This window comes from Phasianus colchicus, chromosome 13, assembly GCF_987193195.1.
Source record: "Phasianus colchicus chromosome 13, bPhaCol1.hap1.1, whole genome shotgun sequence".
NCBI classification, from domain to species: Eukaryota; Metazoa; Chordata; class Aves; order Galliformes; family Phasianidae; genus Phasianus; species Phasianus colchicus.
Genome location: NC_143448.1, coordinates 14,137,110 through 14,150,471, shown reverse-complemented (window position 1 = coordinate 14,150,471; position 13,362 = coordinate 14,137,110). Strand labels below are relative to the sequence as shown.

General features: G+C 36.8%; 1 protein-coding gene and 1 long non-coding RNA gene across 6 annotated transcripts in view; one reads left to right on the top strand and one right to left on the bottom strand.

The window, feature by feature from the left end:
* Positions 1–2,416, top strand: part of ADAMTS18 (ADAM metallopeptidase with thrombospondin type 1 motif 18) — a 72,281-nt gene extending 69,865 nt beyond the window's left edge. For all 3 annotated transcript variants that reach the window (XM_090149375.1, XM_090149377.1, XM_090149376.1), the window contains one exon: positions 673–2,416. In XM_090149375.1, coding sequence (XP_090005501.1) covers positions 673–788 — 116 coding nt within the window. In that variant the 3' untranslated portion in view covers positions 789–2,416. The remainder of the gene's footprint in view (positions 1–672) is intronic.
* LOC149916170 (uncharacterized) overlaps positions 1–13,362 on the bottom strand; it is a 201,436-nt gene that overhangs the window by 11,696 nt on the left and 176,378 nt on the right. The window contains exons 4-5 of one of the 3 annotated variants that reach the window (XR_016470603.1): positions 6,338–6,419; positions 6,191–6,255 (exon numbers count right to left, since the gene is read on the bottom strand). This is a non-coding gene — a long non-coding RNA (uncharacterized LOC149916170). Of the gene's footprint in view, positions 1–6,190; positions 6,420–13,362 lie in introns of all 3 variants that reach the window. The other 2 variants (XR_016470602.1, XR_016470604.1) reach the window with 2 other exon arrangements.

Below are 13,362 nucleotides of genomic sequence, written 5' to 3'. Positions count from 1 at the left end.
TTTTCCTATTCATTCAAATAAATCTGAGGATGATAAAGGTACAAAAATATCACCATTGCCTTCATAAAAAAGGAAGTTAAAAAAGAATAGTGACTAATCAAAAGAAATTCATACATGATCATGTAAACAGCAATTCTGTTCTCTGTTCATAGATTTCAGTTTAGCTACAAATTTTGCTAAATCTCATTGAAATGTCTTGCTGCTCTCATAGACATTGTGGATTTGTTTACAAATCATCCATTTGAATCACCACTCTGCTCTTCTAAAGAAAAATAAAGAATCCACTCCAAAACTCTAGAAAGGAGTAACTATGAAATGTTTTTAAAGCTACTGTGCCATGTGTATAAATGAGCTGCACATAAGTTGGTGAAATGAAATCATAATGATAAATTTTTTCTAACTTATTTTTGTAATTAGAAGCTGGGCTTCTCAGAACAAGACATTCTCACCTTGTCTCTATATCCACTAGTTAAGTTTTCACCATTATGGCATAGTCAAAGTCCTGAAAGCCTGATCCGTGCCACCTAACTGAAGTGTTTAAGTTAGAAGTGCGATTCCTTACATTCCCTAAAAAGCTAAATGCAGAAAATTAAGTCACTTTAGAAGGTGCTGGTAGAACTACTGTCTGATTTGTAGAAATACTAAAACATTGCTTGGATTTCTCTCTCTCAGATGATCCTTCTTGTGTGGATTTCTTCAGCTGGTGTCATCTGGTACCCCAGCACGGTGTCTGTAACCACAAATTTTATGGAAAGCAATGTTGTAAATCATGCACAAAGAAGAACTGACAGCAGCATGTTATCTGAACCCTTCACTGACAAGATTTTCTTCTTCAATTTATGTTGAAATTAACTTTAAGACATGGTGCCATGTAAACCACTGATGGAAGAGACATTTTTTTCTAAGGGAATGTCTGAGGTACAGTAATTGTTGGATATATGTTGAAAAATGAATGTTTTTTTTTTTTTTTTTTTTATTTGCTGACCTCACTGAAGTACAGGGTACTATGGATCACTTGAACACTGAGACTCAAGGGGCAGTTCTTTCCTTAAAAGTGTCACTTTGCACTGTTGCATGTTATGAGGAAGAAAATCAGGCAAGGATGCCTTTTGTGGCTAATTTACCAGAATGCAAAGCAAAAGAGATTGGGAGCTCAAGGAATGAGGTTACAGCACGGCAGCACGACAGATCACACAATCAGAAGTGTTTCCTTATTTATCTTTTATGATAATGTTGTCCCAGGGTAAGGAAGCTGTTTACTGCCATTTTCACAGAAAGACTTTCAGATGACTGTTTGGAGAACCCACTGTCACACGTGTGACCACGAGAAGTGAATGGTGCACTACAAAGATATATGGTGCTTCTCTGTTGTACTTGCTGCTGGAAAAGCAAGTTTTGCATCATGCTTATGTTTTTATTGTTCTGAAGAATTCATTTTCTGCTTCGTCTAGAAACTCAGAGGTGAGTTTCAACTAGTAACTTGAAATATATTCCTAGAAATATTCAGCGTTAGAATATTTGGACTTTTAACATTGCTGTGTTACAAGTAAAATAGAATTTCATATTTCAACTAACTCAAGGAACTCAGATTTATTGAACTCAATGTTATGTTTTCAACTTTCTAAGCTCATAAGATATGTAAATTTAAAATTTAAACTTGATATATTAAAGTAGATTTTTTTTTCAGAAGCTAGGTTGTTTAAATGCCAAGATACTGAAGAATGTCTTCCTTTTAATCTCAAATCTCTGCAAATTTTGTTTCATCAGTTGCCCAAATGAAATAACAGGAATATTACAGTCCATTAATTCATGCCAAACTTCTCTAAATAGTTATATTTTCAAACAGGTGATAAGAAAAAATTGCAAATACTAAGCAGATTATTTTCTCTAACCAAATAAAAATCATTTCTAATTTTATACACTCTCTTAATACTTACATTTAATTCAGAATCCACCAGCAAACAAAACAAATGTAAACAACATTTGTAATCATTCCATATCAAGATCTTATGTGACACTGTACATCAAATGGTACAACTTTAAAAGTTTCTGAATTAAAAAAAATTCAACCCAACATATTTGCCAAAACCGTTCTGAGACAGAGCTGTGTTCTACTGTAATTTTCTGGGGAGTGGCTATGAGGGACATATTTATCTAATTCCACCCAATCCCACAACTTCTTTTGATGAATGTAGCAGCATTTTACTGTTTTTTTAAAGTACCAATTCAGCATAAGATTAGCCAGCTCAGCACTAATGCCAGACAGTGGTCACTTAAAATTATCAGTTCCTTTTGCAACAATTTAAATTAAAAACATGTATTCCATGATACTGTAAGAAATGATGATTGGAAACATATCTCAATCTACATTGCTCTGTCTTGATATTCGACATTGTATTATTATGAACTCTTTTCTAGGAAAACAACAAGATTTTTTCTGTTTTTTTTTTTTTTTTAATAATTGTGTCCTTTTTATTATTTGATGTAAAATAATTAATTTATTAATGCATAGCTTTTCCTTTATATTTCTTTGCTCACTTCCTTAAGTGAAAACTGAGAAAAGAAAATAGCAGTGTCACAAAATATGACTTATGATGTAAAAAAAAAAAAAAGCAAAAAATATAAGTGTATTATTTAATTATTTTATAAGCTTTGTAATAAAGTACTTTAACTGTTTCATTATATTTGGAATTGTAAAATTCATGAATAAAATATGGAGGTTATAAATAAATATCAAGTAATATAAGTGGTGTATGCATTTGTTTGTGTTTATGCTGATCGTGCCTTAATCTCTTTAAAACATTTTCTTCTATTCTTCTACTACATAACTGCATAATGCTGGTGACTCTGAACCTACTCTAGTTCTATGGAGGCACAGCAACTAAAGCTGCCCCCAGACGAGTGGGCACTTTGGGGTAGTGAAAATTTAGCTATGTATAAATTCTCTGTCTAATCCTGCCCTTGCCATTCAGGTTTTGTATGGGTTAATATTGGTAGGGACCTCTCAAAACAGTGCATTTGAGTGTTAACAAGCCACTATGATGAATGGTGGGGAGGTCATTCCTTTCAGGGACTCAAAGTCAGGCGTATGTTCTAAGGTCATGTGAAACTTGTCCACTTTTGAAGTTTCCTTTATACTGGTGAGTGTGGAATGTATGACTGACTATTCAACAAAGTGAGTATATTGTAGCTGCCTTTCCAAGAGTAGATGGTAGTTCTCATTTGAATGGCTACCCTGCCACTGAAACAGCTGTTCTGGGCTCTGCCCCTTTCCAGCACAAAAAGGTAAAATGGACATAACTTCATAGTTTTACTTTCATAACAATACATTAGCTAAAAGGCACAAAAATACAGATGCATCCCTATATACAACGCAAAACAGATCCATCCATTCACCCTTCACCTGCTAATGACAGCAGAAACACATATGTCAAACATGTATGTCAGAACCAGCATGTTTTTTTCCTGAATGTGTTTATCTGCAAGGTGGTTTACAAGAAGCCTTGCACAACAAGTATTGGGTTGTTTTTTTGTGTGCTTTTGTTGTTGTTGTTGTTTTTGTTATTGTTGTTGTTGTTGTTTTTAAAACAGGCTCTCCTACCTGCTTGGGGAACATGGGAGCTAACAAGTTTCCAAGCCATTACCCAATATGGATCAATAGGGACTACATCTATTCACTGAAATATTTTATATATACTCTCTGACATTTATTTGCCACTTGTCCATTCACTCATTAGCAGTCAGGTCTTTTACAATAGCAAGCTATATAAAGTGTTGTTGTTAGAAAATACCAAGTTTACTTCTGATTCACAGTATACTATAGTAGGTGCTAATAAATGATAGCTCAGTCGGCTCCTGAAAGATCCCCAGCAAATGCTCTTTTGAACGTGACTTGGACTAGTGATTTAAATAATTATTAAGCACATAAAAGAATTCAGATTTCTAAACTGCTTTGTGTTCTAGTCTAGAATTTTGGAATTAAAATGAATTGACGCTTGTCAGTGAATTACAGAGCTGTAGATGGATGTTGAAAGAGGAAATATTGCTTAAAGATGTGCTATTGTGTGGTTGGATCAACCCCAAGTCCACAACTGCTTTATTGCTAAGCCCTCACAACGGTATTTGGTATACAAAGCTTGGCAGTTTTCTAGAAGTATATTGCTGCAAGGCTCACTTTATAAAGCAGAATGGGGTCTTTTCACAAAGGAATAGCTCTCTTTCCTGTACTCAGATTTCATCACTCAGGTAAAGGATGCATCTGCCTAAAACTCAAACAGATATTTAATGAATGGCTTGATTGTATAAATCAAACTCAACTACCTTGGATGCCCAGAAGACATGAAATGTTGGAGAGAGCTGAATATTTTGCTGCACGTGGTTTTATAGTAACACAATCCACAAACCCTATTTCCTTTACTTTTCAGCAAATTCTATTCAAATGCATCAATAAAATAAATTACCATTATTATTTCTATTGTAATGGAGGCCCAACCCTACTGAGTCACTGAGGGCCCATTGTGTACAACATTCTAAGCACATCATGAAAGGCTTGCTGTCCCAGTACACAACAGGAAACAATAGGGAAAGAATGTGCTAACAGTAAGCTCATTGTGATCAGAAATACTACTCGTGGGTCACTGTCTGTCTGGACATTGCAGATGAGATCTGAAAGCAAAATGTTGGTGAACTATCTTTATTGCGCTTTGAAAGCAAATACTAAGCATTGCTAAGTCTGAGAGGAAAGCAGTTAATAATAATAATAGTACTAACCAAGAAAGTAACTATCATGAGAGGAAAGCCATATTTATGAATCATTCAACTTGTTAGCCTGGCAGTTATCAAGGACTGCAGAGATGTGAGTTTCTGGCAAGGAAGTAAGTCATCTTGCCCCAGAAAGAGTTCTGAAACTAGAAGATACAGCTGCTAAAAAAAATACCCTAAATATTTCCCTTTCCAATCTTATATGAACATACACCAAATCAAACTGACCTTCCTGTCTACTTCCTGCACATCACGCACCATTAGCACAGCTATTCTTCTCTTCTAAATGAATTCAGGTCTTGGTTTGGCTGAAATGTGCCCTTCGATGTATATATTTCTAGAATTCTTTATCTTGTAACTTACAAGTAGCACTTGCTTCCCATGAGAACATGCAGTGATAGACATAATGGGGCCGTATTGACTGGCTTGTACTGCAGACAGCACAAATACTGGTTGCTATCTGCAGCATTGCCCATGGCAAGTCATTGTCTCTGTCCTGGACAGAGGTAATTAGATGACTGGCCAAAAAACCCACCTCCTAACATTCAGCACATTGCATAGGGTTAAAGCAAGTAGTTGCTGACTCATTTTCAATGTCCCCTGTCTGAATGTCCCAGGTGAATAGAACTAAAGATGAAACCTGAATTTCTGACCTCAAAATTGAATGTCTTAACATCTAAGCATTTTTCCTCATGCACTCTGAAAAAAAAATCTATTATAAGAGCTATACTTCAAACTAATATTTTATGTAGTTTCTATTCAATAAGAAGTATTCAGTGGTGAACAGTATCTGATTTAATTTCTCTACTCTGCAAATGGAGGCATGAACCTTTAGCTAAACCCTCACTTTTGGACTTACTTTTCAAGCATTAAATCAAGCCATTTTCACCATACATTTCAGTCTTATTAAGTACTGAGTACTCACAGCGACTTAAGACAGACCCCTAATATCCTTTAGGTGAGTTGGGCTGCCAAGCGTTAGTTTATTATGTTCTGTTGTGATAATGTTCAATAATCCTTTTGTAACAACACAGGAGAAATGACACAAAAGGTCATTCAAAAATCATATTAAAAGGTTTATCATATGAATATTTACTTAGGAAATTCTTACCTATAGTAAGTAAATGGGTTTCATAGAAAAGCATACATAAGAATTCCATTCCTTATATCATTGTATGTAATATCTGCATCAGATTTGCCTAAAGGCCTTCTCCCCAAAGCAGGAATCCCCTGCTTGTACTCCTGTGCTTCCATGGAAATACTGGCCCTCTCATAGCTCTATTTAGATTACAGCTGAAGATATTTAGGACATCTGCAGGATTCAAGAGTTGTTCTTGTACTGAATACTTAGTCCTATCTATAATGTTCTTTCTGACCAACTTTCATAGTGCTTGTGGGAAGGTTTATGGCAACCATCGTGACTCCTTACCTTGGGCACTGCAGAACGCTGCAGTGGCAGCCAGGATTCCCGCAAGGCTCATGCAGAAGCAGCATCTGAACACAGAAACAGATTTTCCTTCCATAAAGAAAGATAAGAGGAACTTCCATTAATGATTTCCCTGGATGCAGTTATCACCTGTTTTGCAGGAAAAGCCTTTCGGGTGCAATGTGTTCTCCAGAGCACTGGAACTCATGTCCACATTGTATATGCAGCATACCTGTTGAACAAATCAGAAGGAATTGAGGTCTTCTCCCACACCAATGATTTCTTTATACTTCTAAACAAAATGTTGACAGGTGAAAAAAAATTTTTTCACTGAAATTGTTTTCAATGTTATATTATTAATATCCAAATGAATCATAGAGTCACCAAGGTTGGAAAAGACCTACAAGATCATCCAGTCCAACCATCCACCAATAACCAATAGTTCTCACTAAACCACATCCCCCAACACAACGTCTAAACTTCCTTGAACATCTCTGGGGTCGGTGGCTCCACCACCTCCCTGGGCAGCCCTTCCAGTGCCTTACCACTCTTTCAGAAAAGTAATATTTCCTAATATCCAGCCTCAATCTCCCAATCATCTCACAATTTAAACCTTCCCACAAGCACTATGAAAGTTGGTTTTTTTTTTTTCTTTCTTTCTTTCTTTGTTCTTCCCTAAATAGACAAACCCCACAAAAAGGAAAGTGCTTCTAGATTATTCATGCTGTTAATGATATTTTACCACTTATATGTTGGAGTTCAATAAGAAGATTCAATATGCAAATCATATTTTGTGAAGGATGAAATATTATTCTTCTAAGACCACTAAAAGAAGTTTTCAAAGAACTTAACTGTACAGCCACCCTCCATTGATAGATAATATTTTAATCAGACCAGAACATTTCATTTCTAGACTCAGATAGTGCTTGTCAGCAGAAAGTTCATCAGCTGAGACTTTGTAAAAATACATTTCAAATACCATGTTGCCCATCACTATCATGATTTACTTATTACTGTCTTTGCCGGTGTGTGGGGAAAAGTCAACCAGCAGTTAATAATAGGCTGTAAACACAGCTCTCCAATTAAATGCAGTATATACTTCTTCAAACTGTACAATTTACCACAATTTAATTTTGAGGTTTTCGGTGTCCACTTCTAAAATGCTAGTTACAAACCAAAATTGCTTATGAACAAACTGTAACATCTAATTTGGAAAGTATTCAGCTATTGAGTGGGACCTTAAGATTGTATATGGGCAACTGTGATATACGTCTACCATATTACATGTTCTGAACTCAAATTGTTGTTGTGTCTTGTGGCCAGTTAACATCTAATTCTGACTTTTTTGTTGTTGTTTCAACTGCAATTGAACTTGCAATGAAAATTATGAACTGGTTATAAGCTTCTTGTTTAAGTATACAGCTTGCTCAGTGTCATAAACAGTCTACTAACCTCTAGCTAGACTAGACTTATGCTACATCAGCCATATTGATTCAAGAAATATCAGCACAACTCTCAGGTAGCTGACATAAAGAATGTAATTAAGGCATTTAACACCTGGTGCATTCATGAGTCATTTTATTTATTACTTAGTACAGCAATTCTGCACTGGAGTTTGTATATTTTAAGAATCCTATTTGATTTCACCAGTCATACTGCTATTTGTAAGGTAGAGCTAAGCCAGAGAACCTGCGCCCATGCCACAATGTTGTAGATTGGTTGTGAGCAATGGTGAAAGATCTTCATCTGAGCTAAGTAGCTGAAGAGTGAGAAGTTCACAGAACTGCTTACCTAATAGGTGAGGGTTGATGCCAGATTTATAAAGTACAGTTTGAAATTACACTGGTCCTGAGTTTTGACCTACTGTGATCACTAAATGCAAGGCAAAAGAGCTTTGTGTTTACTACACAGTACTTGCATCACGTCGCTTTGGTTTTTGATCCATGTTCCACTGGGAGCCAAAAATTAGTTTTCCACCTTGAAGCATAACTTAAAAATAGAAGGGAAGTTATCTTCTGACTGGCAAGAAGCAGAAAGGAGATATTGTGCAGGATATGCTGATACTCTCTTGTTCTTAATTGGGTGATTTGTGCATTCCTTTTATACCCGTTGTTGTATCTCTGAACAACAAGGGGGATTTTTTTCTCACCCACATAAGATCATCCAGACGTTTTCAGATACATTCCAGTATTATTGCATATATTTTAACTTCTTCTACAATTTTTCTGTGGATTACCATGTTTTGAGTATTTAACATTTTGCATTGTCTGTTACAAGGTGAATTTGCAGCTTGTTACTTTCACTGGGGAAAGAAGAGGGAATGGAGAACAAAAGAGCAGATAATCTTTTGTTTCATCCTGGACATTACACTTATGATTCAGTCATCTGCTGTGTTCAGATCCAATTAGACAAAACAAATCACTGCTTTCAGCCCTTTGACCATTCATCCCCAGTTCAGTATAGCAAGTAACCCTCTTCAATTAGCTTGGTTAAATAATTTTTATTTGGGGTGATCACAGCTAGTAATTCACATCTGCATGAAACCAAGTGCAATGGGGCCCTCTTACTGACACTGGTAAAGTACTGTTCTGATGAGAGATCATGTCTTAGTTTGCTTTTAGGTCAGAATAGAGATTCCCTTACCAAGGCAGATTTTATGATCTGCCACCCAACTGTTCTTATCTATGTATATACATTATAGATAGTATTAACCTTCCAGGCTAGTTCTTTTTGCTTATATGAGGAACTAAATTAAGTTTAAAAAAAGAAAGAAAAGAAAAATTACTATTCTGTATATGCTATCTGTTCTTGTTCAGGAAATAACCAAAGTAAAGAAAGCTTCCTAGATGACACAGTCACACTTTGCTCAAGGACAGAGTACTTCAAGAACTGGGTTATTCTTGATGGTGGCTTTTGTAAATGCTCTTCCCTGATCTTCTCATTAACCTTCTGAACCTTGTGCCTACTGGATGGATCCCAGCCAGCAACTACCAAAGAACTCTTTGAAAGCAAAGTTTACACCTCAGCTTCCAAACTGTATTACTGCAGCATACTAACTACATATATGAGGGAGACAGACAGTGTATTTGTCTTTTTGAAAACAGCAGCTGATTAAAAATAAAGTAGCAATAATGTGAGAAACATACAGTCCTGAGACCTTCAGACATTTTGGCACATAGCTCCGTCTCTCTCAGACAATTACATCCCCTTTCTTCGCTGTTTCTCTCCTGTTTTTCTCTCCCTTGAAGCCATGGGGGAGGTGGGAGCAGAGCTGGTTGTGAAGTGTCTTAGGATAATCCGCTCTGACAGGGAACTATGCTGATTACAAGTTATGGCTTTGGAACTGTAAGGCTCCCACTGCTGTTCATGTATAAGTTGCTGCTTTCTATTTAAAACTTAACAGTCACATCTAATCAAGAGAAATAAGGACAGTTTTATGAATTCCATGAGAAAAATTCCCCTCAGGTGTAGGCTGCATGGTTTGATCAGCTCCAGTATCATGTTTTAGCATTTCATGTTAATCCTACAGATATTCAGCCAAGAACACTAGCTTCCTATTCTCCTGATGGCCATGCAAAAACACTTCAGCAATTTGTTATTATTTCAGCTAAACTTGCAATATGCAAATTAAGATTTATGGTAAATGAAGGCTTAAAACTACGCATTTATCTTCATGCAGAAAAGGTATCATATATTTGCAAGGTGCCAAAAATATGAGAGCTGGGCAGCAAACAAGTGAATTACAACTCTCAGAAGCCACTGGTGAGCTGTACATCAGCATTTCGCGTCCTGATGACAGGAAACAAACTATTTCACAGTTGAAGATTTTCCGGAAGATATAGAGTTGACCCAGGCCCCAGCCTAAAGTATCTAGTTTCAATTTTTCCACTTGAATATTGTTGAAGTGTCAGGTAAATTTAAGATTTTCAACAAGACTACACTAAAAGAAAAATTATTGTTTTATGGGACAAGTATCCTGTTGAAAATACAATGATGGGAAAAAACTGATCAATTACAGATAACATTAATGTTCCCTACTATTCTCCCTACCCATGCATACACAATTGATATCATTCCCAGCCATGTGCTGAATCAGCTTTGCTGCAATTACACCAAGGCAAAGACAAGATACTGCTTATTCCATATCTCATTTTTCTGGGGCAATACAGAGTTACACAGACCATGCAAGAAAGATTCAGATATGCCCTAGAGAGATGCAGTCTTGTGTGGTCTTATTCTGTGCTTTATATTCTGCAGTATTGAAGACAATAGGATGACACATTGACTAGAGAGAGATCTGTGCATATTTTCCTTCATAAGTCAGGATTTCCAAAGAAAAGCTCTGGAAAACAGAGATACATGTCCAAAGTTCAGCTCAGTCTGAGCCTTGGGTCCAATTTTCATCTCAATCAGATGTAATTTCCCATAAGTCAAAGGATTCATAACCATACAAAATCAGCACATACAAGCCAAACTCAGACGACATCTGGTAGTAAGGACAGCTGGCAATAAAGTAATACTGGATGCAGTGGTACAGGCCTGGAGAAGAGTGGCTAGAAAGGTGGCCAGCAGAACGGGACCAGGGGGATGCTGGTCAGCAGCAGGTTAAACGCAAGCCAGCAGTGTGCCCAGGTGGCCAAAAAAGCAGGCCAGCAGGACTGGGGAAGTGACTGCCCGTTTGCACATGGCACTGGTGTAATCACATCTCAAACACTGCAGCTTTGAGTCTGTCACTACAAAAAGGATAATGCGTTGCACAGGCACACACAGAGAGCAGCAAAGTTAGGGAAGGTACTAGAAAATAAAAGTTCTGAGGAGTGGCGGGAGGGATTGGCCAGTTTAGCCTGGAGAAGAGGAGGCTCAGAGGACTGCTCATTGCTTTCTACAATGATCTGAAGGGAGGCTGCAGCAAGGGGCCATTGGACATGAGGAAATAATCTCAAGTTGTGCTTGGAAGGTTTAGATAGGATATTAGAAAGAATTTCTTCATGGAAAGGTGGGTTAGGAATTGGAAAAGGTTGCCCAGCAAGGTGGCAGAGTCCCCAGTTGCAGAGGTATTTAAGAGATGTGGACGTGGCACTAAGGGACATGGCTTACAGATGGGACTCTGTAGGTCAGCTTGATGGATGTACATGATGATCTTGAAAGTCCCATCCAATCTAGATGATTCTATGACTTTCACAACGTGAAGAATGTTAAATGAACAGCACACTTTTTTTTTTTTTCTTTCCTGAATCTATGCTTTTACAACTTACAGCTTCTGGAAGCTGCTTTGCCTCACCTCTAGCTTCCTGGAAGAACAACATATCTTTAGTCATGCATAACATTTCTTATTCCCTGATTTTACTTGTATGAATAACACCTAGAATCTGAAAAATTGGTGTTGCAAGGAAGTTGTTCAAGTGAGGCTCAGACTTAGTTCATATAAATACTTAATTCTGCACTTCAGACTTTCTCATGGTCTTGGAGGCTGAAAGTGGTTTTAATTAGAGACATTTGATGTCCAATACTCATGGAGAAGGGGTTCTTTCAGCCCAGACCTTGCAGCTGGTACCTGCCATGGCTGATGTGAGGGTGCTCTCCAGTGTGAGATCAGAAAATGGCATGGCAGTGAAAGAATTATATTTCAGCAAGTGAAGAAAATATATGTGTTCCTAGACAGCCACCTAGTGAGCTTAGTGAGGAATCAAAAGCTGGAAGAAAATTCAGTGAACTGTGGGAGATTGGAGTTACTCTACAGTTACAGTGCTAAAATTAGCAGTGAGCTTCACAGGTTTTTATCCTCATAGTAAATGCTGTAGCAGAGAAAGGCTCTTGAATTACTGAACAGCTGTGAGAAGATTCCTTATTACCTAGCAATTCTATAAATTAATGTTTGGGTAGAAGCTTAAGTATTAAAAAAAGATATCAAGGCTAAGTGAATTTCAAAAGTGTTTAGGAACAAGTGTGTATGTGTGTCTGTACATGTTTTTTCATCTCACTTATATGTTATATACCTATTTCTAAACCAAAAGACTGCTACTGATAGAAAAGCTTTACACCACATAACAAAAAAAAAAAAAAAAAAAAAAAAAGGAGTCAAAGTGCAGAGTCTTAGGTTTGCAATTGAGAATTTGGACAGAGAGCATGCATCACTGGCATACATGTTCAAGGAAACACTTCTGCTACCAAAACTTGAACACTGTGAAAGTAACATAAAGCCTTAAGTAATACGAGAGAACATATGACTACTGCTCATACAAAGAATAGCATCTACATTTACTGCTGTAAGTGTACTTAGTACTAAGTACTACACACTAAATTCCATCCCTGTGACAGAAAAAAAAAAACCCAACTAATGCCCCCTGACAGACAGCCATAAATGTTCACAGAAAAATATTCAGGTATGATTTCTGAGTTTGCCTCTGCAAAGTTATTCCAGGGAGATCACCACAAAGTTCCATACTTATGGCTTCATATCTCCAGATGTCCACAAAGGCAGAATATGCAATTTCATCCTCATGTTAGGAAGATGCAGAATGTGTGGATTTTTAGCAAAGCAGCCAGAGCTTGCACCTCATCAGTCCAGTGATTCATATTAACCACTGCTTGTTAAATTACCTCTTACTATGAAGACCACTTACAAAGAAAAAGCTCCCAGATGGTATCTTTTATAACTGTGATCACTGAAAAGAAAATGAAAAGAAGAAATTCAGCTGAAATAAAACATTAAGACACTAATGGAAAATATTATTAAAAAAAAAAAATCACAATTCTCCAAAGTTTAACATTTATAAGCCACAAACTAACTGTATGTAGGTGAGTAGGTCAAAGTAGTAACAAACACTGTGGATTACAATCTGCTTGGATGCTGTATAGTTTCTACTTAGACACTTGCTATCTCCCAAAAATCAGATGCAGAGAACTACTATAGCTATAGATTGTGTCAGTCCTAAACCATTGCTGGAGCTTAAAAATAAGTTTCTTTCTTCTTGCAGACTTATTTGTAATCCACAAATCCAACAGTATAAGAATATATTAAAAATAGCATACTTTGAATCCCTCTCAAACACCAGTTCTACATGCCTAATTAAATACCCTTCACACACACACAATAATTGCAAAGAAAAAGACATCTCCCTCATGAGGGCCAGATGATTTTAATTAGGTCTCACTCAAAAATCTTCTTGCACTCC